Source organism: Benincasa hispida, chromosome 11, assembly GCF_027475165.1.
Source record: "Benincasa hispida cultivar pf3 chromosome 11, pf3_genome.v1.1, whole genome shotgun sequence".
In the NCBI taxonomy this organism is placed as follows: Eukaryota; Viridiplantae; Streptophyta; class Magnoliopsida; order Cucurbitales; family Cucurbitaceae; genus Benincasa; species Benincasa hispida.
Window position 1 is genome coordinate 79,804,751 of NC_143488.1, and position 27,882 is coordinate 79,832,632.

General features: G+C 31.6%; 2 protein-coding genes and 1 long non-coding RNA gene across 3 annotated transcripts in view; 2 read left to right on the forward strand and 1 right to left on the reverse strand.

Annotated features, from left to right (window-relative positions):
* LOC120090923 (uncharacterized) overlaps positions 1-11,076 on the forward strand; it is a 43,910-nt gene extending 32,834 nt beyond the window's left edge. Inside the window, exons 6-8 of the mRNA XM_039048615.2 lie at positions 7,952-8,091; positions 8,208-8,243; positions 9,617-11,076. Of these exons, the coding sequence (XP_038904543.1) occupies positions 7,952-8,091; positions 8,208-8,243; positions 9,617-10,480 (1,040 nt within the window). The 3' untranslated portion in view covers positions 10,481-11,076. The remainder of the gene's footprint in view (positions 1-7,951; positions 8,092-8,207; positions 8,244-9,616) is intronic.
* A 2,007-nt stretch (positions 11,077-13,083) lies between these two features.
* Positions 13,084-22,923, reverse strand: LOC120090110 (serine carboxypeptidase-like 45). The gene is made up of 8 exons (XM_090307272.1): positions 22,653-22,923; positions 19,712-19,804; positions 19,543-19,616; positions 16,087-16,416; positions 15,852-15,982; positions 15,671-15,763; positions 14,700-14,817; positions 13,084-13,461 (listed from the first exon to the last, which is right to left on the reverse strand). The coding sequence occupies exons 1-8, from the start codon at positions 22,921-22,923 to the stop codon at positions 13,315-13,317; spliced, it is 1,257 nt and encodes a 418-aa protein (XP_090163398.1). The 3' UTR covers positions 13,084-13,314.
* LOC150032935 (uncharacterized) lies at positions 18,722-23,212 on the forward strand. Its single transcript, XR_016524623.1, has 2 exons — positions 18,722-18,945; positions 22,749-23,212. It is a non-coding gene; the product is annotated as an uncharacterized LOC150032935 (long non-coding RNA).
* The last annotated feature ends 4,670 nt before the right edge of the window (positions 23,213-27,882 follow it).

Here is a 27,882-nt window from a genome sequence, read left to right on the forward strand (position 1 = left end):
ATGTTGTAGGGTTAATTGAGTTGTCCGGAATGAAAAAAATTTATCAAAAGATTTTCCCAAATAGATATGGGAATAGGTATGTATAAAGGCCCAAATGTTGGCTAGATCCTTTAGAGACATGAAAGTTTTGTCTCAATGACAAGATAGACCCCCAACATGCACTTCATGGATTAAGGATTCCCTAAATGAAGTATGAGGAATGCAACGAGTGTCACTCAAATATATGAAAATCAAGGAAAAGTAGGTGGCTTGTGCATTTTAGACCAAATACCAATTGGCTTCGACTATCATTTCATTCAAAATATCGATAGGAAATATAGGGATCTTACTCTCTCTCTCTTTCTTTCTTCTTCTTCTTCTTCTTCTTCTTTTTTTTTTCTGAAATGGAAACAAAACTTCTCATTGATATAATGTAAAGAGACTATTTTTCAAGATCCAACGAGACATAAAATCGTAGAGTTTGAAATGAAATAACAATAGTAGTCAATAACTAATAACCTAAGGATCAACATAATCATAGTGATCTTACTTGGGGAGAATGTTTGATGAATAGGGTGTGAGCAGATTAACACTGAGTATAGCTATCTTGTTTCAATATATTTATAAACTTTTCAAATAGTCTTGAGGTGATTGTTTTAGTCCATAAAGGGACTTTTTGAGTTCACATATCTTTCCTCTAGTATATTTGTCCTTAAATCTCAGGAGTATATCGCTTTGAAGGAGCTCAACTAATTGCCTCATCTTGGTGTACTTCTTCCAAGCCATTTGAAAATTTTCCATTCAAGACTTATTTTTCAATTGGCATGGTTTTATTTTTCCAGTTTAAGTTTTTTTGTGTTGTATTGTTCTCGTTTGTTCTTGTTTCTTTTGTCCTCGGATTCTATTTGCGTGTTAGAATTATTTACGATATGATGAGGGTGCTAAGGGGGTGTCAACCTAGTTGAGATGCCTGGGTGCACTTGCTCATCCTTAGCTCTATGTATTTTTGTATCTATCTATTATTATACATTGAGCATTAGTCTCATTTCATTATCTTTATGAAGAGGCTTGTTTCCATTTTAAAAAAAAAATCTTGGGAGCATATCCATGTGCACTTCCTCCACTAGATCATGATTTAAAAATGAGTTATGTACATCAAGTTGAAATAGAATGCTTTTGTCTTTCTAGCTTAGTCTTTTCATTTAGAAGGTTGATGTCTTAGTATTTCTTTTGAATTTGCATTTGTACTCATTGTTTCTATGTACTTTGAGCATTAGTCTCTTTTTCATTTCTTAAATGAAAAGTTTCATTTTCGTTTCAAAAGGGAAAAGAAAATACATCAAATTTAAATAATGGCCGATCTAGATGTGTAGAAATAGAGAGAAGTACCTGAATTATATTTAGCTTGGCAATTGAAGCAAAGGTTTCTTGATAGTCAATTCCGTAAGCTTGGCCTCTTGGGTCAATCCTTTGGTCATAAGATGCGCTTTGAATCTCTCTATATTTCCATATGGTTAGTGTTTGGTTGAAAAAATCCATTTACATCCAATTGTGTGCTTACAAGAGGATCAATTTGTAAGTACCCATGTCCCATTTTTCTTTTGAGCCTGCAACTACTCTAAGTTGCCGCTTTCCACTCAAGTTTTTGTAATGCCTTCTGGAAAGTGTTTGGAGCTTGTATCTGATCTAGTGATATAAAAAAATGCTCTAAAAGTGGTGATTGATTAGTATAAGGTAAGTGTTACTAAATGGATGTTGAGTACATGAGCGAACACCTTTTCTTACAACAATAGGTTTGTCTATATCATCTTCAGACTTCGCATGTATTGTTCTAGAGACATTGGGATTTTGGTTTAGATCTTAGCTTTGCCAACTTGAAGATCGTATTTCATTCCTCTTAGGTTGTCTTGCTCTTCACTAGTAAACTTGCTGTTCAAGCTCAGAGGTAGATATGGGAGTTGGCTCAAAATAAGGTAGAGGAGAATTTTTGGAGGATGAGATTAAAGGGAAGTCAAGAATATAGTCCCAATTATGTGGTTCGAGATTATAATGCCCCTCTAGGTTGCAGAACTGGAAAAATATGACTCTTTTTCAAAGAATGTGAAAGAATTGGTGATTTAGTGGATGATAACGTTTGTACCCTTTCTTGTTTGGAGAGTACTCGAGAAAGATGCTAGAGGAGACATGAGATGAGAGGTAGGATACAGTGTAAGTAACTTGTATAACAATATGTTGAAGTTTAGAACGCAGGAGGGCAATCAATTTATGAGATAGGTAGTACTTAGGAAAGCTTCACCCCTAAAAGTTTTTGAACTTGTGAAGTGAGCATTAGGGATCGAGCTATATATTGAGGACATGACGTTTTTTGCGTTTAACTACATTTTGTTGTGTTGTATCAACACAAGAACTTTGGTGAACTATACCATGAGTTTGAAGATAGGGACTAAGAGTAGAGTTGAAAAAATCACAAGCATAGTCCGTTTTAAGTACTTTGATATTGGTTTGAAACTGGGTTTGGATCATTTTATGAAAGACCGTAAATAGTTGGCTGGTTTTATATTTATCTCTCATAAGGAATACCCAAATTAAACATGTGGGATCATCAATGAAAAGAAGAAACCACGTCAATTGATATTTTTTTACTCTTGAAGGTCCTTAATGCCTCTATGGATAAGAGAGAACAGTTGAGATGGAGAGTAAATATGAGGTGAAAAAATGACACGTGTGTTTGGAGAGTAGACAAATTTCATAATGAAAAAACTGAGTCTTTTTATTGAGAAATAAATTAGGGAACTAATGCTAAGGTAGGCAAAGTTGGGATGACCAAGAGATAGTACAACATCATGACAAGACTATCTTTATTTAAAGACTCGAAAACATACACAAACCTATGATTAGATTGAACTGCAAGTTTATTGCATTATGTTGGTGGAGGACTCATTGTGTTGAGAAGATACAACCGACACATAATTCAACATTGTCAATCGCCTTCACTGATCCCAAGTCCTGAAAAATACATGAATATGCAAAGAATTTAAGTTTCATAGTTCAAGTCCTTATTCAACTTACTCATGGACAACAAATTATACTCAAATTTTGGCACAAATAAAACTAATTCAAGAGTTATGGAGCTTGAAATTTGAATACTTCTGATCCCTATTACTAGTAGGTGTACCATCAACAATTTGAATGGAAAGGTTGACCACTGTAACGACCCGACTTTCTAAGATTATTAATAGGGCCATTATCACATGCATGCATAAACTTTAAAATAAACTCTTTACAAACGGAGCTAAAATCAACTGGTTTTATTAAGTAAATAACCTTAAGAGAATGAAAATTCAATTAAATCAAAACCTTAGTTCGGGGCCCCCGGAAAAAAAAACATAAATGAACACCAGAAAAATTCTTAAAATGTTTGTTAAACGAACATCAGAACTCTGAGTTCAAACAAGGCTGACGTTTAAAACATGAAAATAATGAGTGAAAGCATCTGACTGGTCCTATGGCATGACTACGAATTCTTCTTGTCATTCACTAGTCTGTCCTTGCCGTACTTGAAAAACATATCATAAGAAAGGGTGTATGAAGGGAAAAAGATGAGAATAAAGGTATATCACTTGTCATGATATGACACTCTAGATTCCACTATTCGTTATGATGAAAGGGTTTCAATATGGAAAGTAAGGGCTTTTAGATACCTTGTTGCTCATTTCCAGAGCCACATACTGAATGTTGATTTGTTTTGTTTAGTAGTTGCTTACATGTCCTATAGATCTTTGGTAACTGGTTGTTGGCTTGAAGTTTTAGAGACAGCAACATTGCCATCGGTTTCGTGATCTGATTTTGTGGCATTTGGCTTCCTATTTGTTGGTTTTCCATGTAATTTCCAACAGATGTCTTTGACATGTCCCAGTCTATAACAATAGTCAACACCATGGTCGTCATTTGCATCATCAACTCTTACCAAATGATTGAGATTTACCTCAAGCAGCAAGAGTGATTGAATCATGTGGATGATCTAGTTGGGAAATGAAAGTAGATCCACTTGAAGTAACAGGATGTGCCATTGATTCCAACATTACTTGCTTTTGACTTTCTTCATTTTTTGAAAGGAAACAAAACTTTTCATTGCTATAATGAAAAGAGACTAATACTTGCTCAAAATACAAGGATACAAAATATTCAAAAGAAGACATAAAACTGCTAAAAGCCATAAGGTAACCATCCTAAAAGTCATGATTAAACAGAAAAGATGAACGCTCCCCAATTCAAACAAATATCTTAGATAGAAAAGTTCATAAAAAAGCTTAGAAAGAGAACACCAAGATGAGGCATTGATTCTTGTCACTTCAAAGCGATCTGACCATTAAAGAGATTTATAATGGGACACCCTCTGATTTCTTTCGAACCAAATTTCAGCAAGTAGAACTTTGACAGCATTGGTCCATAATTTTTGAGTCATGGGCTTCAAAGATGGTCCAGATAAGACTTGAAGAACATTATCTTTGAATGATAATGTTCTTGAATCCTATTTGGACTATTTTCTTTACAAATTTTAGCAAAAGCTTCTCGAAAACTAGATAATGGCTTAATATTGAGGATTCGACCACAAACTTAATCCAAAGATTTATTGAGACCCACAAGAAACTTGAAAATCCTGTCTCCACAATTTCTCAAAAGAGATTACCATTAGTAGAACATTTTTATTCATGTGTTTCAACTAAATTCTATTGTTGCCAATAGTTATAAAGTGGTGTAGTAAGTTGTAACAAATACATCACCTTGTTTGAGATCTTGGAGAGTAGTCTTGATCTGGAAAAGTTCAACAGTGTATTCCTTATATGAGAAAGTATATCAAGCAATATCCCAAATTTCTTTGGCAGTTTATTCTTAAGCGAAAATTCTCCCTGATCTCATTAGACATGGAGTTGATCAACCGACTCATAACTTGATTGTTCTTAGCCCTCCATTTGGAGAATTTTGGATCTTTGAGTTGGGGTGAAGTTGCTTTACCTATGATATAGTCTTCTCATTTGTGACTATATGAACATCATCACAGATTAGGACCACTGAAGATAGTTGGGGCCTTTGATTTTGTCACATGTTATTTGAGTATTGTTGCCCTCGGTGAAGGGAAAACTGGTAACTCGAGATTCTAAACCTGACATTGGTAAAAGAGAGGGAAAAAAAAAACTTCAATTAGTTTATAAACAATGGTGGCGACGATGACTGGGGAAGATGGTGACGGTGGTAACTATCAACAACGAAGGAAACCAAAAAAAAAACAAGAAAATTGTGTGGAGGTTACTACAGTGAAGACTTCGTGCAGACTTGCCGAGATCACGGCGGCGACAACTTTGTTCGAGGCGATGGAGGTAGCTTCGAGGGAGGCAACAACAGTGACATCGAGCAAGTAGCGATGTGGCGCTAAGATACCATGATGAGGAAGGGCTCAAGATCTGGAGGTCTGCAATTTTACGATTTTTGAATTGTAGTGATGGTGATGCTTGAGATCTATGACTATCAAATTGCTAGGTTTTTCGGTGATGCTCGACTTTGCCTAAGGAAGAAGGCTAGTTTGGCAACATTGGTTATTCTAGTGACGACGACTAGGGTACCGGCAACAAGATTAGGTTTTTTCGAAAAAGAAGTCAGATCTTTGATATGATGATTTAGGTATCCACCAAATACTAAAAACTGGACGCTACTTGAAGCCTTTCAAAGAAAACTATGAATCGACCCCCAACCAACCAAAAAAATCTTTCACAATCCACCCTAAGGCAACCTGTTGCAATATTATCAGAAAGCTTCTCTATGGACACGTGAATACCTTGGATTGGCTTCCAAGGAGGATATCGTTGTTATTGGGCTCATTTTGTTGTTTTCCTTGTGGGAAGGCAGAGGAGGACCTAGATTACATCCTAAAATGCAAATTTGTGCAATCTGTCTGGAATTTGTCCAAGATGTTTGGTTTTGTGCTTGCCCATTAAGGGGACATTATTGTTGGGTTTGGAGAGTTCCTCCTCCATCCGTCTTTTCGTGAGAAAGGTCGTTTCTTGTAGTTGGCGGAGGTGTGTGTTATCATGTAGAATCTTTGGGAGGAAGGAACAATAGATTGCTTAGAAGATTGGAAAAGGAATCTAGTGATGTTTAGGCCCATAAAGAAAGCTTCTCAAGATCAAATAGATAGATTCCATTAAACTCCCAATCTTCAAACCATTTCTGCACATTACACAAAGAACTCTGCGTGAACTCCCATGAAAAGAAGCTTTGGAAGTACCATCACCAGCAAAGAAATAAAACTTTGCCTCATGTAAGACAATCTAATTACCTCATAGAAGACACAACTAAACTCTAGAAAGCTAGATCACGATGCTGCTTTATTATTTTTATTATTATTTTGTTTTTTTAAAAAAAAACCAAAAACTTTTCATTATGAAAAAGGAATAAAGATGTTTAATGTTACTAGCTTCCAATGGAATGAAAAAAGACAATATGATACAAAAGAAAGAAGCCCAAAAATACAAGATAGAACAATGAAGAACAACTAACAAAGAAATAACCATCATGGGTTGGTCTAGTGGTAAATAAGGGAACATTCCTTTGATAAAGGGCTAAGAGATCATGGGTTTAATCCATGGTGGCCACCTACCTAAGATTTAATATCCCATGAGTTTCCTTCACACTCACATGTTGTAGGGCCAGGCGAGTTGTCTTGTGAGTCGAGGTGCACCATGCGCATAAGCTGGCCTAGATACTTATGAATTAAAAAAAAGGGGGAAATAAAACTACTACTAACAAAGAAATTGATTTTGCAAAAGGAGCTCCACTCGAACTTGGGTAATGTAACATTTTGAAACCTAACTTTTCTCCCTCTATTTTCCCCTTGAGTTTGGCCCATAGTGCATTCAGAAGATTTTTTGAGGCATTCGATTTCGATGGATGGATCTTTTGGGTTCTACTGGTCTTCTAGACTCTTCTTGGCATTCTTCTCGAAGCCTTATGCTAATTATTCTATTCAAGACATTTGTTTGTATTTGAACGTTTTTATTTTCTCCGTTTAAGCTTTGTATTGTCTCTATTTATCTTATTACTTAAAACCTTTTGAAACCGGGCCACCGAAAAGATATTTTCCCTTTAAAGATTGAATGATGATGATGATGATGATGATAATAATAATAATAATAATAATAATAATAACAACAACTTGTTTTAGAACTGTGAATTATTATTATTATTACTATTATAACAAGAGTTCAAAATCAACATTGTGTACAATAATATTTTTGTTTTTAAAGCTCAATTAAAGTTCTAGCTAAGGGTTTTGTAGATGAGTGGCTAGTTCTGTTTCTTTTCTCATCGTGTTGGCACAAACTTGTATCTCAGTGATCCAGTTGCAAATGTTCTTATAAGGACTGAACTCGAAGTCTGGGTGGTTGGATCATGCATGTGATATCTCTATAGCTAAAATAAGATTTGAGAGTAGTAAAGTATGAAGAGAAATCGATATGTAGTCTTCCATTATGACATGAATATAAAAATAGAAATTGATAGGCACTTTATGAAAGAAATGCTTTATAGTGGAGTCATTACCAGCTATTCTGAATAAACAGGTGGCTAAATTCATGGAAGGATTACAAAGATTCTACCTTTGTAACCTTAGTAAGCAAGCTAAGAATGATTAATAGAAATCTTCAATCCAACTTGAGTGTTGGAACATTGGTCAAGTCAATGGGTCATTTCCCATATTATTATTGCATCCAAACCCTAATTTTAGTTCATACATATCTTATAAAATGCCTAATTACTTCTCTCGATAGATTGTAATGCAGTGGTTATTCTATTCGCTGGCTTATTTTGTTTTGGTATATAGAATTCCCCTGCTGTTTTTTTATGTTTGTGTGGTGAGACCTTATTCCTTGAAACGTACTATAAGAGCAGTTCTCTCTGTACTTTCTTTCCAAACTAGGAACTCAACCAAGGTCTGGTTTGCTGGATGACCTTCAAGAGCAGGAAAATGTAATTCAAGAATGTATTAGGCAGCTCGAAAGTGTTGAGGCAACTAGGGCTTCTTTGGTTTCCTTGCTTGTAGAAGCGCTTCAGGACCAAGTAACTTTCCTTCCATCTTTTTTGGCTTCCCCCAATAATTTAACCCGATTGCAAGTCTCCTCTATATTATTGAGATACTTTCATTATAAAGTTGATTTCTCTTTGAAATATTACAGGAATCAAAGCTGGAACTAGTTCGCAGTCAGTTGCAGGTAAGATTGACCACTTTGTATATTTTCTTTTTTGAAGTAGCAAGAGTTTAGGTTTGGGATCACCTGTTGGCTTGAAGTAGTTTTGAAGGTGGATCAAGATGTCCTTTATACCTTGAAACAATGAAATATGGTATAAGATATTTGGATATGTCAAAACATTGAACTTTGGTGCACCTAGTAACATTTAAGTCAGAGTGAAGACACCCTTGAGCAAGTGAACACAATAGTACCGTGACAAGAAACGTAAAGGAGGAAAACCAGACTGAATGAACTTGTTTGGAGTGTATAATTATGTGGGCACATATGATTTTGGGGTTCTTCATAAGTTTGATGTAGGATATTTGATTACTCAGATACTTACAAATAATAATGAAAACTTAAAACTGTTGATCTTTTGAATCCGCTTTTGTATCATCGTTTAGATATTATTGGTTGACCAACATTGTTAATAAGCGGTAAAAATCATTCATATTTTTCACTAATGTAAATTCGTTTTTGGAACTTAATGCTTGATTGGCTGTATGCTAAATTTCAATGCTAGAGTCGGCATCTGGGAAGAAAGAAATCTCTATTGTTTTCCTCATATCCACTAGCATCACAACTTATCTACTTATTCATGTGGTATGAATGAGTTTCGATATCAATATTACAGTTCAAACAATTAGTAGCTCAATCATTTGGGAAATCTACTTTTAGTTTCTTTTCTCACAGCGATCATGGAAACGTGATATATCAATTTGCTCAGTCATTGCTAAGCTATTTTAGGCTGTAGTAATTAAATTGTACTGTAATTTTCTATTTTCTGTGAACCTACATCAAGGAAATTTCTAATGCAACTTTAGACACTTTTTATTAAGAAAATTTCTAAGCTGTGCATTTTCTAATGAAAGTGGATTAGTAGATTAAACTTCGGTTGGAACCTTCTGAATATGACTTAATAAGGTGGCTTCTTGCAAGGTAGTCTTATAAATTGGAAAGGGTAACATCCGTAAAAAAAAATATCATGGTCAAGACTCAAGAATTTAATGCCTCAAGTCTCTTTATTTGAGAGAGGGAGGGAGAGAGCACTAGGTTGTGTACTCTATTTGTTCATTTCCCCCCAGTATATCAATTAGAGAGAAAGAGCACTTGGGTTTTCACTTTATCTGTTCATTTTATCTTATGTTTATGAGTATGTATGAATCTATATCAGATGCTGACTGTATCCATCTGTATTGACTTGATTGTTCTCTGCCATTCACATGGACTGAGATCTCATATTAAATGTCTCGTTTGCGGGGAAGTAAAACGATTAACGATTCGTTATAGAGTTTGATATTTTCTAATTTCAGTTTGCTCATGTAGATTGGAAATTATTGCTTATGAATCTGCAGATTGCTCGATCTCAAATTGAGCTTGCAAGTAATGTTCGGAAGAGATTTACTTCGACTCCAGTTCCTGGTTCTTCAGCTACTACCATGGATCTCCTGACAGAAATGACACATGTGACCGATACTAAGTTATCTTCGGTTCAACAAAACATAATCTCTTCTCAGTCCCCTCTTGTCCAGGCTATGGCGTCTTTTCCTGGTCCTAAAACCAGTGAAGAGGAAAACAAGAGAGCTGCTGCTGCCGCCGTTGCTGCAAAGTTGGCTGCTTCTACATCATCGGCACAGATGCTTACCTCTGTTCTTTCATCCCTTGTTGCAGAAGAAGCTGCTTCCATGAATGGTAGCCTTAAATCATCTGGGTTCTCTTCATTGTCCATATTCTCTCCTGAGAAACGACAGAAACTTGAGAAGCCAATGCCTATTTCTGATGTCAGCAGTTCAGATGGCGTTAGTGCATCATTTGTTACACCTATGCAACAACCACAATTGACAAGTTTACCACTTGCACAGTCAGTAAACGGGCAACCTGTTTCGCAGGCGAACCCAAGTCAAGCTTCATTTGCTCCACCACCTCCGCCAGCGCCACCATCTCTGTCCTCAACTCCACCAGTGAATCAATATGTGCAGCCTGGTGGATTAATGGGGGTATTACCGTATAATTTTGGAGCATATTCTCTACCACCTCCACCTCCGTTGCCTCCACATATTGCGATGGGTTTGAGTAGGCCGACATCTCAGCCACCTCAGCAACAGCTGCAGCAGCCTCAGCAGTCACAGCCAACTTCAGCAGGATTTTATCGGCCACCCGGTATAGGTTTTTATGGGCAAGGCCAGCAGTCGACGCCACCCCCGGTCCCTAGGCAGTAAGTTCCCAGGTAGAATTTACGTGGGCCAAATCTTCACTTAAAGGGTTAACAGCTTTGCCATACACATTTCTACTTGCCAACTGAGAGTTCATTTCAGAATTTGTATTATCATGTAAATTAGTAGATTTTTTTTTTATTATGTAGAAGTTTTAGTATATCTTCTCCTGCCAACAATTTAAAAGAGCATGTTGCAGCTGAGGATTCGTCCGTGCTGATGGAAAAATTAGGTGGCTACATTTAGGCCTTTCCAATCTAATGCTATAAAAATTTGGAAGCTCGATGAATTCTAGGCTACCTCAAAATTTTACTGTGGCCAGGTAAGCTTTTCTCCCATATGTTTGGAAGCTGGTTAGAGTACTGCCCAGAAGATTTTTAGTTGACATGTTAGATTCAGCTTTCAAGACCCTGTTGCCTTTAAAATCTTCATGGATAGAGTGGCCAAATAGACTTATTTTGGATAGCAATAACAGGATGATACTGGTCTGTAATATAACTTAGTGAGGCCATGAAAATTACAAGTTAAATACAGCAGTGCCACTGTTTTGTAATCTGTTGCCCTGTTTTCTTATTCAGTAGAGAACTTTTATTTAGAATAAACTGTTCCTCACTCTTCTTGCCTCATCTGATGCTTGATTTTTTTCCCCTCTTTTATTTGTGTTGAATAAAATATAAATATTGATGTGAGATTAGTCAAGGTGCACGTAAGTTGGTTCTAACTCACGAATATCAAAATATATATATATTGATGAAGTGAATTTTACAGGTGCCAAAAAATGTCTGCTTGAATATAATTCCTCGTATGGGTTAATTTGAAATTTTCATTTGCCTGGTTAATTTGAATGTAAACTTGAAATGGAACTTAGGTTTTTGTGTCCAATAAAATGTTATTTATTGAGTAAAAGCAGTTATTCTATAAATGCATACATTTATAATAACAACTTTTATCCATATATTATATAAATTTTGAAATACATTTTTAATTTGTTAAAAGCACTTTCGACCTCTTAAAAGTCATTGAATTGGAAGTGATTTTGAAATAATTAAAATAACATTTTATCATATTTCAAAATACTGGTTAAACAGAGATAACATTTTATCATATTTCAAAATACTGGTTAATCGGAGTTCATCAAGTTTGTCTATTTTTACTATAGGGACTTTGATCATCTCTTAATATGGCACCTTTAGAAGCTATTGGATCTCAACAAAATTTGGATTCATACCTTAATCTTCTCGCATTGATTTCATTTTAAAGCAAATTTAAGGCATGTGTGGAAGTAATTTGAAAATGTTAAAATTACTTGGATCACTATTAAAATTACTTCGAAATATACTTTTCATCATTTAATGTGGTATAAAAATTGTATATATTAGTACAAGTTTAAACATTAAATTGATTCTAAAAGAATAAAGACATGTTTGATAATAATTTTGAATGTAAAAAAAATTATTTAAACTATTTCAAAACCACTTAAAAATATTTCTTTGAATTCATTAACATTGCTAACAATTTACAGCAATGTTGGAGGATTGGTTGCTTTAATACGTATTCAAGGTTTAAGCTTCAAGGTCAACCTTCAATTATCTAAGGTAATTATCTATGGTAGATTTTTTTTTAAATATATTTTTTTTATTTTTATTATTATTATTATTATTATTATTTTAATATTATATAGTAGTTGCAATAATTTATGACAGTTCTTTCCTCGCTTTCTAAAGACATGCTTGGATTGACTTAAGAAAAAAATGTTTTTCAAAAAACTTATTTTTATTTAAACACTTTTGACAAAAATTACCGAAAATATACTTCAAAAGCTATTTTGACTAGTTGTCAAACACTCCAATTTTTCATCAACTTATGTTTTAAATTCAACATTTGAAAATGCATTCCAAATATACCCTAAACAATAGTTTACATACATTATAGATAATTATTATTATTTTTTTTTGGTAAATATCAATTTATACCCCTAAACTTTGGGTGTTATATAAATTTAAACCATAAATTGATAATTGTATCGATTTAACCTTGAACTTTGTAGACTATATCAATTAAAGTCTTAAACTAATAATTGTATCAAATTAAACCTTGAACTTTCATAATTGTATCAACTTAAACCCTCCATTATGTTTTATTTGGATGCACTTATGAATGTTTAGGGTTTATATTGATATATTTATGAAAGTTCAGAGTTTAAATTGATACACTTATGAAAGTACAGGGTTTAAATTGATATATTTATGAAAGTTCAGAGTTTAAATTGATACACTTATGAAAGTTCAGAGTTTAAATTGATACACTTATGAAAGTTCAGAGTTTAAATTGATATAATTGTTAGATTGAGCTTTAAATCGACACAAATCCAAAAGTTTAAGGTTTAAATTGATGCAACCCCCAAAGCTTAAGATTTAAATTGATACAATTTTTAGTTTAGGGTTTAAATTAATACAATCCCCAAACTTTAGGGGTATAAATTGATATTCGCTTTTTTTTTTCTTTTTATAATTATAATCAACCTTTTTCATTTAATCTTGATTATATTGGATCTTGTGTGTCTAATTAAAATATTTTAGAAAACAATCCCAAACTAAGACACCTTAATGTTTCAATAAATTGTGAAAATTAATGAAACATTCAATAAGATCTCATCAAGATAACAATATCTTGAAATTACCATGGACACAAAATAACAAAAAGTGAGATTTCCATTGAAGCAATTGTTCATTTATTAGCTTCAAATGTTCAAGCTGATTAAAAGAAGGCATGAAAAAGAAATTTTCATTTTATTTCATCAAATATTTGTTGTTGTTTTTTTTCCTTTCTTTCTTTTCTAATCAGGCTTCTGGCAGTGGTTTTCCAGCCAAAAATGACTTGAAAAGTAGTAGAGATCTCTTGGGCTGAGTTTGTGCTGTTTTTTGAGATGCACCTCTCACAATGGCATAAGATAAAAATTTACCATATTCTTGAGTCCATCCCCCAACCTAATTCAACAAACAATATCACAAGATTGTAATTTTTTATTTTGAAGAACAACAAAGCCTTATACACACTAGTATATTGTAGGTTAAAACAAAATTTTGGTCTTCTATTTTTGGATTTTATTTCATTTTTAATCTCTGTCTTCTCAATATATATATTAGTGATTAATATTCCTTATATAAATTTTGAAGATATATTCACATAGAATCATTTTGTGTATGAAAATTAATTGTCGTTATTTAACTAGTTTTGATAAAAGAAAATTTTTGAATGGCTAAATTTAAGATTTATTGAAAGTACGTAAACGAAATGTGGACCATAGACATAAATAGAATAAAATCATTGTAGCACGAGGTGGTTTATTTCTATTAACCAAAAAAATATTATAAAATCCACTTATACATAAACAATACAAAGAGTGTGTAGGAGGACTACTTAACCCATATGTAAAATGTTTTGTTTGGTAAGAAAAAGACTAATAATAAAATGGAATATAATATATATATATATATATATTTACGAGTTGTAGTTTCTATCTAGTTTCTATGTTTTAAAATATTACACTTTCGCCCTTAAATTTTGAGTTGCATTTGGTCATTAGGCTTCAAAATATTACATTTTTACTCTTGAGGATTGAATTTTGTTTCACCCTAAGTTTTAAACTACACATTTTTAACTTTGATTTTTTTAACTAAATACTCATTTTCAGTTCTTATTGTTAATTTGTGTAAATTAAAGTACCTTTTAAGGTTTCAAGTCTAACTTCCACAATTACTTTAAATTAATGAATAGAGATTAATGTCAAATATTAAAATTGAGTATTTAGTGAAAACCATTGTCAAAAGTGTGAATTTTTAACTCTCACGAACTAAACTGAAACAAAACACAAATATCATGAGTAAAATTGTAACATTTTGAAATCTTTCCACTAAATTGAAACTAACTCATTAAAGACTTAAAAATATGACATTTGAAATTTAATGGATCAAATTAAAATTAGACTCAAAACTTATGAATTAAAAAAAAAAATCTTTTTTTAAAAAAATAGTAATAATAATCAAAACTAAGAACTCAGAATGATTTTTTTTTAAAAAAAAAAAAAACAAGTGAAGAATAAACTAGAACAGATTATGAAAAAACCAAAAGTAATTTCTCAAAAAAATTAAATAATAATAATAATAATAAAATGTTAGAATTTTGGATGAGCATTTATTAGGGTAAAGTGAAAGAGGAGTGTGACCTTTTTATCAGAAAACCAAGGTCTGTAACGCACAGTTAGGCACAAATCCAATGTCTTAGCGAGTGAACCCACCAATGTCCGTGTCCCACTAAATGGTAAAGCCGAATCTTGATCTCCACTGCCACATTTCAATTTTTTTTTAAAGAAAATCTCATAGTATCTAACACACTCATATGTCAATTGAACTATATCCAAGTTGATAATAATTCAAATGTTTCCTTCCAATAATGTCATTTTAATTTATAATTTTAGTAAAATTTTTGTATGTATGTCACCAAACTTTACTATATATCAAGTCATCGCAATTGATATTATTATGAAATGCTCTTTAAATCAGCTTGTCTTATGATTTTAAGTAGGTTTAGCTAACAAAAGCTTCAAAAAAAAGGTTTTAATACTTTGGCTTATGTATTTAATTTGGTCTCAAACTTTCCATTTTTGTTTATTTTAGTAATTATATTTTCAAAATACAAAGTGCACAATTTTGACTTCTGCTTACAAAATTTTAACATAAATTTTATACACAATAGAAACTCTTTCGTAAAAAAATTAGTTACATTTTAAAAAGAATAGTGAACGTAATATTTTCATGTCATAAAAATGAAAAAAAAAATACCAAAATAGTTGTTTTTTAAAGAACATAGATCAACTAGATACTTATATGGATTAAAATTAATATGAACAAAAATTAAAAGCAACATTTTGAAAAATAGAGGACCAGTTCATAAATGAGCAATATTGGGTGCATCCAAACGTGCATAATGCAGCATGCTCCAATCATACATTAAAAAAAAAAAAAAAACAAACAAAAAACAAAAGAATATTCTTTTTTTAAAATAAAAATTTGTTAAAGTGACAAATTGAGATTGAACATTTAAGTAGACTGTACAAAAAAAAAAATTATATATATTCTTTCATGAATCAAGGTAGTATTTATATATATAAAAAATGGGGGTTAGAATTTAGCATACCTGTAGACGAGTACTCGAATTTTAGACTTCACAAGCGCGCCAACAACATCAATCATCGGCACCAATCTGTTACTCAAATCATATTTCCACTCTCTAACGAAACAAAAATCAATATTAAGAATCAAACTCAAGATCTCATAAACAAATTTCAAACATAAAGAAATGATAATCGCATAATTACTTCCTAAATCTGCAGATTCTCCATATAGAAAAACCAATTAACTTCGCATGGAGAGCTTTCTGAACATCTTGTCGATTCAAGTACTTCGCTACAGTATCTCCTGCACACGGATCTCGATCTCCCTGTCCATCCTACATGAACATCGGATCATACAACAATTTTAATTTTCAAATCACACAGCTAGAGCAAAAAAGCACAAAAAAACCCTAGAAATCGTAAGAAGAAGCCAAATCACTTGGCCATAGATGAAGTTGTGGAGCAAAGTGGAACGGAGAGGATCGGTGCGATTGAGATTGCCAAACTGCGAGGCATTGGCGGAGGGACAGGCGTCGCCGGCGGAGACATCGAAGTAGTCAATAGCGGGAGAGAGCTCTTTGGAAACGTTAGTGGCGACGGAGATGCAGGCGGGAGAGAGGGAATTGGTGATTCCTTCGATGACGAGACGAGAGGCATTGCAGACGGAAGTGAGAAGGTTGAAGCTGTCGTCGGAGATGAGGCCGTGAGACCACCAGTACTGGTCTAGAGCATTGGCATCTACTTGGATGTTGAGAAGAGGATTTCCAATCTGCGATCAAATAATTGTTTAGCCAAATTTTTCATATCAGCCTTTTCTTTCTTTAGTTCTTCAATTATCACACAAGTTGAATGAAAACAAATCAAATTATCATTTTTCTTTTTTGACAAGTTGGCGGGGGAATTGAACCTGACTTTAAAGTTAAAATTATAGCACTAATAAATTTTTTAACCAGCTTAGATACATCTCAACTAATCTCATCGAATAACTAGTTTGATCCTACAACTTTGGATGTTAAGGAAACTCGTAGGATTTAGGTAGGTAACGACTATGGATTGAGTACATGACCTCGTAAAATTATAGCATTATAACACTTGAACTATGCTCATTTTTGCAATTCAAGTGATGAGTTGATAGTTCTTGAGTTCCCAAAAATAAAAATAATAAATTATATAGTAATATGGTTAAATTTTCATTTTGATTCTATATTGTGTAACCCTCTGGAATGGTGTATGAATGAGCTAAGATCACATATTAACAGAGGATCATAAGGATATGAAAGTATGATAAGAAAAAAAAAAAAAAAAACTTAAAATATTGATAGCTACTACTTACCAACAAAGTGCATATTCCTTTTGGTGGCTCGAACCTTAATAGTTAGGTGTGCTTAACCTGAGATAATTCTATGTTGGGTGACTTTTAATCTTAGTTTTTTTTTAAAAAAAAAAAAACATTTTATTATATCTAAGCAACCATAGAGATAAATAATGACGACCATGGATGGAATGAGGGAGAAGGTGAGAGGAGGAAGTGTTGGAGTTGATGCCCTAAATCTCGTAAGGTCCCGTAGCTTGTAATTGTATTGCACAAACATTTTATTTATTTAATAAAATATAAAATGTTTTATTTGACATTTACTAGCATTAAACCCACAAACCAATAAACTAACATTCAAGGTTATATTCTGTACCTTAAACATGTATGTAGAGACATATAAGTGAATCACGTTTAAGTGATAACCTAAATGGTTTGTAGTAGATTGATAAGACTGGATACTTTATTCTAGTGATACTACGAGTACGACCCGCTTTGTAGATGTTATAGTTGTTGTAAAGTGCTACAAATGATTTGATCCTAATCATTCATTGAAAGAGTTTGTCTAAGACTGGACCATGAAATGATTAGTCTCATTATATAATGCCATTCATAATTGGGACTTACATTTCACCAGGATGACCATAGGTGACATGGCCTGAATATTGAGTGAGTTGTGAATTTCTGTCTATGAGGGCAATCCTTTGATTTGTATGGGTGAGAGTGACTAGATTGTTGACTTAACAAGCCTACCATTTTGAGGATTCGTCTGATCGGGGAGTTGAGAACACAGTTACATAAGACAGAATTCACTCCTTCCTCGAGGTCGAGATAAGTAGATAAATGGTTCCCTTGAGGGCTAATTCTAGGGCTTGAACAATGTGGTACCACACCTCCTCCTAACTCGAAAGGGTTTTGGTCATAGTTGGACTATGACTTATTGTTCAATAGAGGGATAAATAGTACTTAAGGAATTAGATGTAATTACATGGGCAAAACGGTAAATTTGGCCCCACTGTACTTACAACCAATTTGTAAAGGGTCATCACACAGTTGACTGGTTATATCCAATGAACACAAAAATATATTTGTAGTGTGAAGAGTGCAACTGTCGGTCTTTAGTGAAGTGCCGGACAGTTAATGAATGTTGAATAATTAATTAAACTAGAGTTTAATTAATTATTCAAGTATCATTGGAGCTTCAAGCTACAAGTTCATTAGGTCCCCTCGGTAGCTCAACAAGGATTAAATGAGAATCAATTTTGGATTAATTTGAATTGTTCAAATTAATTGAGGGAATTAATGATATATGATATAATTAATTTAATTTAATTATTATATGATTACTATAATGTATTTGATACATTAGAATATTAAGTTCATTTTAGAGGAAATAAATATTTGAATATGATTCAAATATTTATTATGTGAATTGGATTCATACAATTGAATTTTGTATAAATGAGAATTATATTAAATACCGTGCATTAGTAATAGAATAAAACTATAAGTTATATTGTATTTGATACAATATTAAACTATAGGTTATATTGTATTTGATACAATATTAAACTATACATTATATGTTATATTTGATAAAATATATAGTTTAATATATATTATATGATAAAGTGGTTATCATATAAATATATATTAATGTTTTATTCAATTTTTTTTTATTTTTGAAAAATTATATTGGGAGGAAGTTGTAACTCCCTCCCTTTTTCTCTCTACAAAGTACTTGAGTGGGAAAGTGCACATTGATTGGTTTTATCTTCTTCCACATAAAGTTGGATTGTAAAAAAACCTTACAGAATTTTTTTTCTCTAGAAATTAGTTCTCTGTTCTTCCCCACTCAAATTCTTTCCCTCTCTTCTAAAATACCAAGAGCCCACTAGAAGCTTTCGTGGTGATGGCCAAATTAGGGTTTCGAATTTGTGACTTTTTGGAGAGGAAGAATCATACGAGAAGATTAGATCTTCAGAGGCTAGTATTCTCTCCCAATCTCTTTTCTTTATTTTTCATAAAGCATGTTGTAAATTAAATTAAATGCATAATATTTTTGTTTTTGTTTCTGTATAATTTATGTTCTATAAAATTGGGATTTGGGTTCTACCCCACCTCCGCTCAAGACCTTAACCGGTTTTTTCAATTTGTATCAAAACAAGGTTTTTTGCCAAAAAATTTTCCAATTTTTTAGAATGATTTTTACAGTTTCTTGGTGGGATTTTAGCATTCTGTATATTATGAATGTGTGGAATGATTGTTTACAATTATGATTTTTTTTGGGATTGGATCTAGTTTTTGCAACATTTGATTTTACAAATTTGGTTTGTAAGGACTCGTGTTTTGAGCATAATTTATATTATAGAGTCTGTATTTGCTGTTTATTGAGTCGTTCGTGACAATTTCGGTCGAATTCTGAAGAAGACAAAGCCAAAATCGAAAAATTTTCGAAGAAGATTGCAACTTTACAATGCTAAAATGTGAAGTTTGAAAATTCAAGAACCTAACTCGAATCTAAGTCAAACCTCACGGACTAACTGTCTTCTTAATTAATTAATTAATTTTAGGAAAACTTACAGCTATCCCCTTGAGTTTGATCTTCAAATTTGAGTTAACAATTAGCTGTGCTAGTAATGGCACATAGTGTCCTCCTGTTACAAACCCAAAAAATAATAATAATAATAATAATAAAAATAATAAAAATTACAAATTTGTATTTAATTAGTCAAATATGTTTGGAAAATACCTGCATATGCCTCTCCTGCGATATAGAAATCTCTTTTCTTATATTGAGGAAACTTCTCGAACCAATGTTGTAGAAAGATAAAATTATCTTGAGCTTTTAAAATAAAACTTTTTTTTAGTAAAATATTTAAGTTAAAAATGAACATTATTCTAGAAATGACATGTCACAAACCTGAAATAACATCGGTTATGTTTGAGTAGAAAGATTTGTTCTTAGAGTACGAAAATCCAACTCCCGCTGGTGACTCTACATATAACATATTTGCTTCTACACAAATAAATAAATAAATGTATTTTTAATACATGTATTTTTGTCTTTTTTTTTTTTGTTATTTAAAATTATATTTCACCATTTTTATGATATATTTTTTTAAAAATATATATATTTCAATGCCTATTTTATGAAAATTACATTCTACTTTCTGGGTTTAGTGTATCTTACAATGAAATCTACTTTTGAGGTGGAAAAACATTTTTTTGAATGATATATGTTAAACTTTATTTTTTAGATAATGTCTATATTCTACTTATTATAAAATTACAAAATTACAATCATATTAAATATTTCTCTCAACTCTTGATATCCATTAAAATAATATTAAAAGTACACATAAGGTAACCGACTTTGAACACATATATATATATATATATATTCATCGATACGTAATTGAATATGACTAAAATAATTATAAAAAAAAATATGATTAAAATAGTTTTATACTAAAATCTAAAAATTAAACCATAATTGAATATGACTAAAATAGTTGTACACTAACATGTAACAATTAAAACATAATATTTAAAAAGTTGGAATTAAGAAGAACAATAATTAGATATACCTAATTTTATCTTTTTTTTGAAAAAAAAATTTATCACGTGACAACTTCTTAATTAAGTTAGTTGTTTGAGCTGCATCTAAATAGCATCAAGAATTTCTCAATTAAGAATAAGATGGAAAGTGAAAGATGACCTGTATTCCAACTATAATGATTTTTAATTAAAGTTTCCCCATTAAGTTTAAATGGCCCATGCTCTAAGAAAGCTCCACCTCCAAGTGATGAACATCCAGCCAATGTATCTAATTTCAATATACAAACCCAAAAATAAGTTACATCTTGAAACAAGCCATATAATCTAGAAAGATTAATTAATTAATTATAGATTAAGAAGATATAAATTTTTAATAGAATTTACATTAAATATATAGTTTTGTTCTAATGTTTATGTCATGTAAAATTTTATTCAAGTCTCAACTATCATACATTAAGAATTAAAAAAATGAAAAATAAATTCGAAGGAAGTTTTTTCATGATTGTCAATTTTTTTTTTAGAATAAGAGGTGAGGGATTTGAATCACAGATATTTTAAGCGTTAACACATTTATATGTCAGTTGAGCTAAATTTGTTTTAATTTTGAGGTTGTCAATTGTTAATATTACAACATTTTTAAGTAGTCCAATTTTAACAATGGTTATTAAGTTTTCAATTATCAATTAATTATCAGTACAAAATACTAAATACATATAGACAAACCATTTTTCCCTTCTTTAATCAATATGTATTATAATTATTTTTTTATGTTTTTTCCTTAAATTAAAAATAACATAAATCTTAAATTGTCTATCGATTATTATTTTTCTTCTTATTTTTGGTTTCCTTACAAGTCAATATTAAAACTAAAAAAAAAAAGAAATAAAAATACTTTGTAAAGGAGAATCATTATTATTTTTATTTACCATGCATTTTCTATTTGATTAAATTATAAGTTTAGGTCTGACTTTTTATTTTTAATTTTTAAAAATCAAGCTCATATACATTCATTCAATTACTTTTACTTTTTATCAATGTTTTAAAAAATCAAATTTTGTTTTTGAAAATTATAAGAATTTTTTAAAACTTATTTTTTAAATTAAAAAAATAAATCAAATGACTATCAAACAACATCCTACTTTTGAATAAATAATAATACCGTATTTTTCAAATTATTATAATAATTAGAAGTATCTTATTTTAAAAGTGTTAGAAAATATATAATAATTTTATATATAAAAAAAGGAAAACAATCTATATCATCACTTATTCGATAAAATTACAAGATTATAAATTAAAAAGTATTCTTTCATTTTATAAGTTTTGAGTTTAATTTTCAACTTCATCTCAAGTATCAAAATTTCATATTTTTATTTTAAAATTTTGAGTTTAATTTTTATTTGGTCTCTAAATTTTAAAAACTTATATTGTTATCCTTGAATTTTGTTTTATTTTTTTAGTACGATTTTATTTTCATTTAGTCTCTGTTTTGAATTTTACATTTCTATATATCCTTGATTTTTAATTAACACTCATTTTTTACAATCCTTCATGTTATCGTTTGTTAATTAATTAAAAAAACTTAATTATCCTAAGTATCAAAATTTCATATATTTTATTTTAAAGTTTTTTAGTTTAATTTTTATTTGGTCCCTAAATTTTAAAACATTATATTATTATTCTTGAATTTTAAATTTTATTTTATTTTTTAGTACGATGTTGTTTTCATTTAGTCTCTGTTTTGAAATTTACATTTTTATATATACTTGATTTTTAATTAACACTCATTTTTTACCATCCTTCGTGTTATCATTTATTAATTAATTAAAATAATTTATAATTAAATTTATTTTCACAAAATGTTCCATCATTATTAAAAGTAAGTAAAACAAATTCCAAAATAAGTGGTAGTGAAAACTTGGAGATAGAAGTATAAAATATTAAAACTCAACTTAGAGAATAAAATGAAAACCAATTTAGAATTTAAGGGTTAAGAATATAACATTTTAAAATCTAGGGATCAAATGAAAATTAAATTCAAATTTTAAGAATAAATATATAATTTTTGAAACTTAACCAGGGATGGAACGGAAATTAGATTCTCGTAAGCAAAATTTAGTTATTTCAAACACCTCCATTGAACCAAAGAACAAGGGGCTTAGAAGAAGCCATAGACTCAGCTTCAACGAAGTAATAAAAAAGAGCTCTCCCTTCCTTCTCATCCACAGTAACATAGCCGCTGAACTGCTGGAAATTTGTCGTCGTAGGCTGGTTCGGCAAGGACGTGATTCGATCGTGATTCGCCAATTGATGAGCCGTGACTAATGACCTCGGACGCAGCACGACGGTGAAGGCTATGGCCGCCATGGCAACCGCCATCGAGGGATCGGAGCGTGGCCCCATTTTGCTTTGCCTTATTTTGCTTGCTTTGCTTCTGTCTTGCTTGGTGATATATATATAATGCAATTTATTGTTGATCCTTTGGTGCTTAATATGGAAAGAGCATTAGATTGGAGTGTGAGTTGATGTTATTGATGGAGTTATATTTTCGGTGTGTAAAAGGGAATGGTCATTGTGGGAAATGATGGATTTTTTTAGTGTGTTTGAATTTTTTTGATCTTGGAAGTGTTTGTGTTTTGATAAACTTTTTGTTTTTGGTTTTTCGAGTCGATATAAAATTTTGTTTTTGTTTTTTATTTTTTATTTTTATTTTTTACGTTTTATTTTTATTGATATAATACCTTACAAATAATTATCGTGTTCTAAATATAATATTTAATCAAACATAGAAGTTATATGGTATAATTTGAGGAAGAAAAAAACAAACTATAACCATATAAATATATTTGTGGAAAAGTGGATGAGCTTAAACTATATTTTTAACTAAATCATAAAACTACAAGAGGGATAATATATATATATATATATAGAATCAAAATAAAAAACATAATAATGTTCCAAAATAGAAAATAGTATGTAGTACTCATTTATTTGAAATCGAAAGTTTAAAATTCTATATTGTACTAAAAAAAAATAGAAATGAAAAACAGGTTTAGAATTAAAAAAGAAATTTTTTTTTATAAATATAAGGAGAAGAATTTACTTGGTCTGGCATTTAGTTCCCACTTGAAGATTTTGAAATTTTAACTTCAAGAAACTAAAATTTAAATTTAAGTACATGATAAAATCAATCTCTTCACAACTTTTTTTTTTCTTTTAAGAAATGGGGAATTTTCAAAAATTAAAAAAAAAATAAAGAAAGCTATTTATATAAAATAGTAAATTTTTTTTTTTTTTTTATAAAGACGAATAGAAGTCTATAATTGATATAAACTGATAGATGCAGATAGAAGTCTATCAGTGTAGTATTTTTTTTTTTTTTACTAATTTTATAAATAATTTGACATTTTTTCTATATGTAAAAAAAATTGTCTATGAACTAAGCAATAAATTTCAAAAGATTCTGTCTAGAAAAATACACAAGATGAAACTACTAATTGAAGGGCATTTCTTTTTAATAGAATAGATGATATTATTATACAACAACAAGGGGGTATCAAAGCAACAAAGCACAAGCAAAGACGAGGCAACAAAACCAAAACAAAGCCTACAAGATAAGACCAGAACAAAACCAACACAAAAACGCAAAACTGAGGAGAAAGCCAGGGAAAAGAAACCAAAACCCCACAAACTGGACAACAACAAACCAAAGAACAACAAAAGTTCAAAAAGAAAAAAATATCCGTAAACACACTAGATAAGACCAAGAAGATCAACCTGTCAGGAAGCAGCACGAGCACGAACCGTAGAGACCATAAGGTGAACTAGAGCAGACACCGACCTCGGTCGACTTCCATGCAGCCGCCAATTACGCTCCTGCCAGATGTAGTATATGGAAGCACACTAGAATACACGAAACAACTTACTACGCACGCCCTTACCCGACCCCACTTGACACAACCAACTCAACTCCACATCCTAACCCGCCACCTGATGCGACGAACCCAACTGACGCAACACACACCAGACCACACCTCTTTCTCAAACCCACACTCAAAAAATAAATGATCCCGCGACTCCACACCTCCCCCACACAGAAGACACCCCCCTTTGACAACATACCCCCCCTCCTCAACCAATCCCGCGTACCTAACCTGTCCCTCACAGCTAACCACGCATAGAAGGAGTGACGCAAAATACTACCCCTGCCCACAAAATACCAGCCCAAGACACCCTAGGACGATGAGGATGCAAACTCTCTCACACACTAGCGGTAGAAAACCGACCATTAGCATCCGACACCCAAACCCAATAATCTTCCCTCCTCACCTTAGGCCCTACTGCCTGAATAAGACCCCATATCTCAAGTAGCTCCCAAGACACTGTAGACCATATCCAACCTCCCTTACCATCCATAAACTCCGACAACCACACTTCCAAACTACTCCCTGCATCATAAACCACCGTAGACCCATATGAATCCAAAATCGCACTCCCCGACAGCCAAGGATCCCACCAAACAAAACAAGACCATCCATCGCCGACCATCAAACGAACCAAATGCTTGAATCTATCTCTACTTCGCAAGATAGCCCTCAAGCACCAAGACCTCCCAACCTCACTCCGAATAGCCCATAAAAATCGCTCATGCAAAACCTACGCCTCCACCCACGCCACCCATAATGATCTCGATTTAATTACGAGAAGCCAGAGCAACTTCATAATAACAACCTAGTTTCAAGAGGCCACATGCTTCACACCCCCCCAACAGCAAGCACACTTCATCCCATGTCATCCGTGCACCACCCCGACTCACTGCATTACCCTTCCATAAATAACTACGTAACAGACGATCAACCTCATGAGGGGCATTTGATAGTATATATAAATGTTAATTTATGCTTTTATTTTCTTCCAGTTTGAATACTATTTAAGGGCATGCTTAAATGCTTTTAATTTCATCATCATTTTTTTTAGTTTACTTTTAATTTGATCTTGAAATCAAAGGGAACAAGGTTTGAATGATAAATTGAAAGCATATGTAGACAAATTGAGTACATATTTGAGAGCGAATGATTTTAAAATTGTTAAAATTACTTTTATCAACATATTTAAAATTACTTCTAAATACTTTTTTAATTACTCAAAATCAATTTAATATTCAAGTTGCACATTTAAATACGAGTTATATATCATCAGAATTGGTTTTAACTGATTAAAAACATGTTTCATAATGATTTTAAAAATGACAAAGAGGGTGTTTGGCTCTTACCAACGTGAGTTGGATCATTACCAACTCAATATTTGGCCTACTAATTTTAAATGTTGGTGGAGTTGAGTTGACCGTTATTTTTACTAATTCACCCAACTCATTCTAACTCTCCTGTCCCTATCTGATGTTTTCAATGGCTATACTCATCGGTCATCATAGGTGACTATTATTACCACACTCTGACGATCAACTTTGATGACTACCTTTGTACTACCAACTCCAATAAGCAACACAGGGCTCTGGCAACCACCATGATGCTCTAACAAAAACCACCTCCAATGATTAACTCCAGTGACAACCACCTTTGGCCATCAACTCCGACGAAGATCATCTCTAATGATCAACTTTGGTGATGACCACCTGTGGCGACCAACTCCAACTATCACCTCAGACAACCAACTCCGATCACCAACTTCGTCATTCATCTACAAAAACCAACTTAACTGAACATGTACTAAAGAAAAAACCTTGACTAGTGACCGTGGTTTTAGATACAAAATTGAAATTATTAGTTTATAATGTCTAATATCGTCTTTTATAATAATTTCACATTGAGGGATTATTTGAGGATGATCGAATCATCCTTATAGACTTACTTGTCAAGGACATATGGAAGATCGATTACTTCTTAAAATCCCACTACAGTCTAAGAAGATGTATTATTTGTGTCTACTTGGTCGGACTGACTAGCTTGACTATCTTAATGAATATATTTTCTTTTTTGTATGCTTGTTGGCTATATTTGTATATATTTTGTGAGAACCCCGAAGACAACCTAATTTTTTTGTGCATGTTCAACTCATACGTTTCACAATCGTTAAAATATGTCGTAGGGTTGTTGATTATATAAATAATGATTATATAAATAATAGTATTTTATATACATCAAGTATAATAGTTACATATAGAAAATTATAAAATATATTTTTATTTATTGAATTTATATCTCAAATGAGTGTTAAGAATTTGGAAAAATATGTGTAATTAAATAATGGAACAAAAGTTGAGATGAAAAAAAAAACAAAGCAAGACAAAACTAAACAAGAAAATAAAAACAAAAATAATTTAAAAAAACCCATAAAAAGCATGTTCTTTTAGGTTAGAAAAAACTATGCTAGATATCCATAAATTTTCAAATACGGACTTTCTAAACCAATTCAATTCAACTCTGCACTTCAAACATAGGTAATTATTATCAATTCAGCTCAATTTTGCATCAGAAATATAGACAACTGTTACCAATACAAATAATTATTATCCATATACAATTATTAACAACTCAATTCAACACGTGCCAAACACATTCAAAATTGATTTTAACCACTTTTCAATTACTCTGACCATGTCCTAAATTTTTATAATGGGCCATTGAAAAACCAGCACCACTTAAACTTGTGGTGTATGATTGACAGCCTCTTCAGACAGTAGATAAGGAAATGAGTGGAATGTTTAACTAGCCTCATTCAAACTATGAACATCCTTTTTTTTCTTACATATTCAAATTCAATGGTGATTATATTGTTGAAAAAGTTATTTTAGAAAAAAAACTTTAAATTGTGTTTTGATAGTTAACTTTGAACTAACTTCCATTGAATTTTGGCTTTTTATCTGTTTGATTCTGCATTTTTTTAAGTTAGATTAGGTATTTAGGCTACTATTGATTATCATTTTGGTCCCATTTAATAATAATTTTGCTTTTAATATCATGCTAAATTTAACCTGCACTTTTATTTTTAAGGGTGTACTGACATTAATGCTAATTGAAGAGATTAATTATAAAATACTTAACAAACTATATAGGGCGATTCATAAAATTAGGGTATGTTTGGTTTGACTTAAGAAAAAAATATTTTTCAAATTTTTTTTTTTATTAAACACTCTTGATAAAAACAGATTAAGATATACATGAAAAACTATTTTGAGTGGTTATGAAACATTCAAATTTTTTCCAAAATGATTTATTTTTTAAATTAAATATTTGAAAATGTATCCAAACAGACTCTTGAAAAAAAAATCATGGATGGAATTGTAACAAATTTCAAAGCTTTCGTAAAGACCCTTATCCTTCCCTCTGATTTAGACTCTTTGGA

Excerpts from the sequence above, each read along its gene's own strand:
- LOC120090110 (XM_090307272.1), bottom strand. The coding sequence starts at position 22,923 with ATGGGGCCACGCTCCGATCCCTCGATGGCGGTTGCCATGGCGGCCATA. Across the intron at positions 19,617-19,711 it reads CGCAGGAGAGGCATATGCAG|GAGGACACTATGTGCCATTA; the intron begins GTATTTTCCAAA and ends GGTTTGTAACAG. Across the intron at positions 14,818-15,670 it reads ATTCGAGTACTCGTCTACAG|TGGAGATCAAGATTCGGCTT; the intron begins GTATGCTAAATT and ends GAAATGTGGCAG.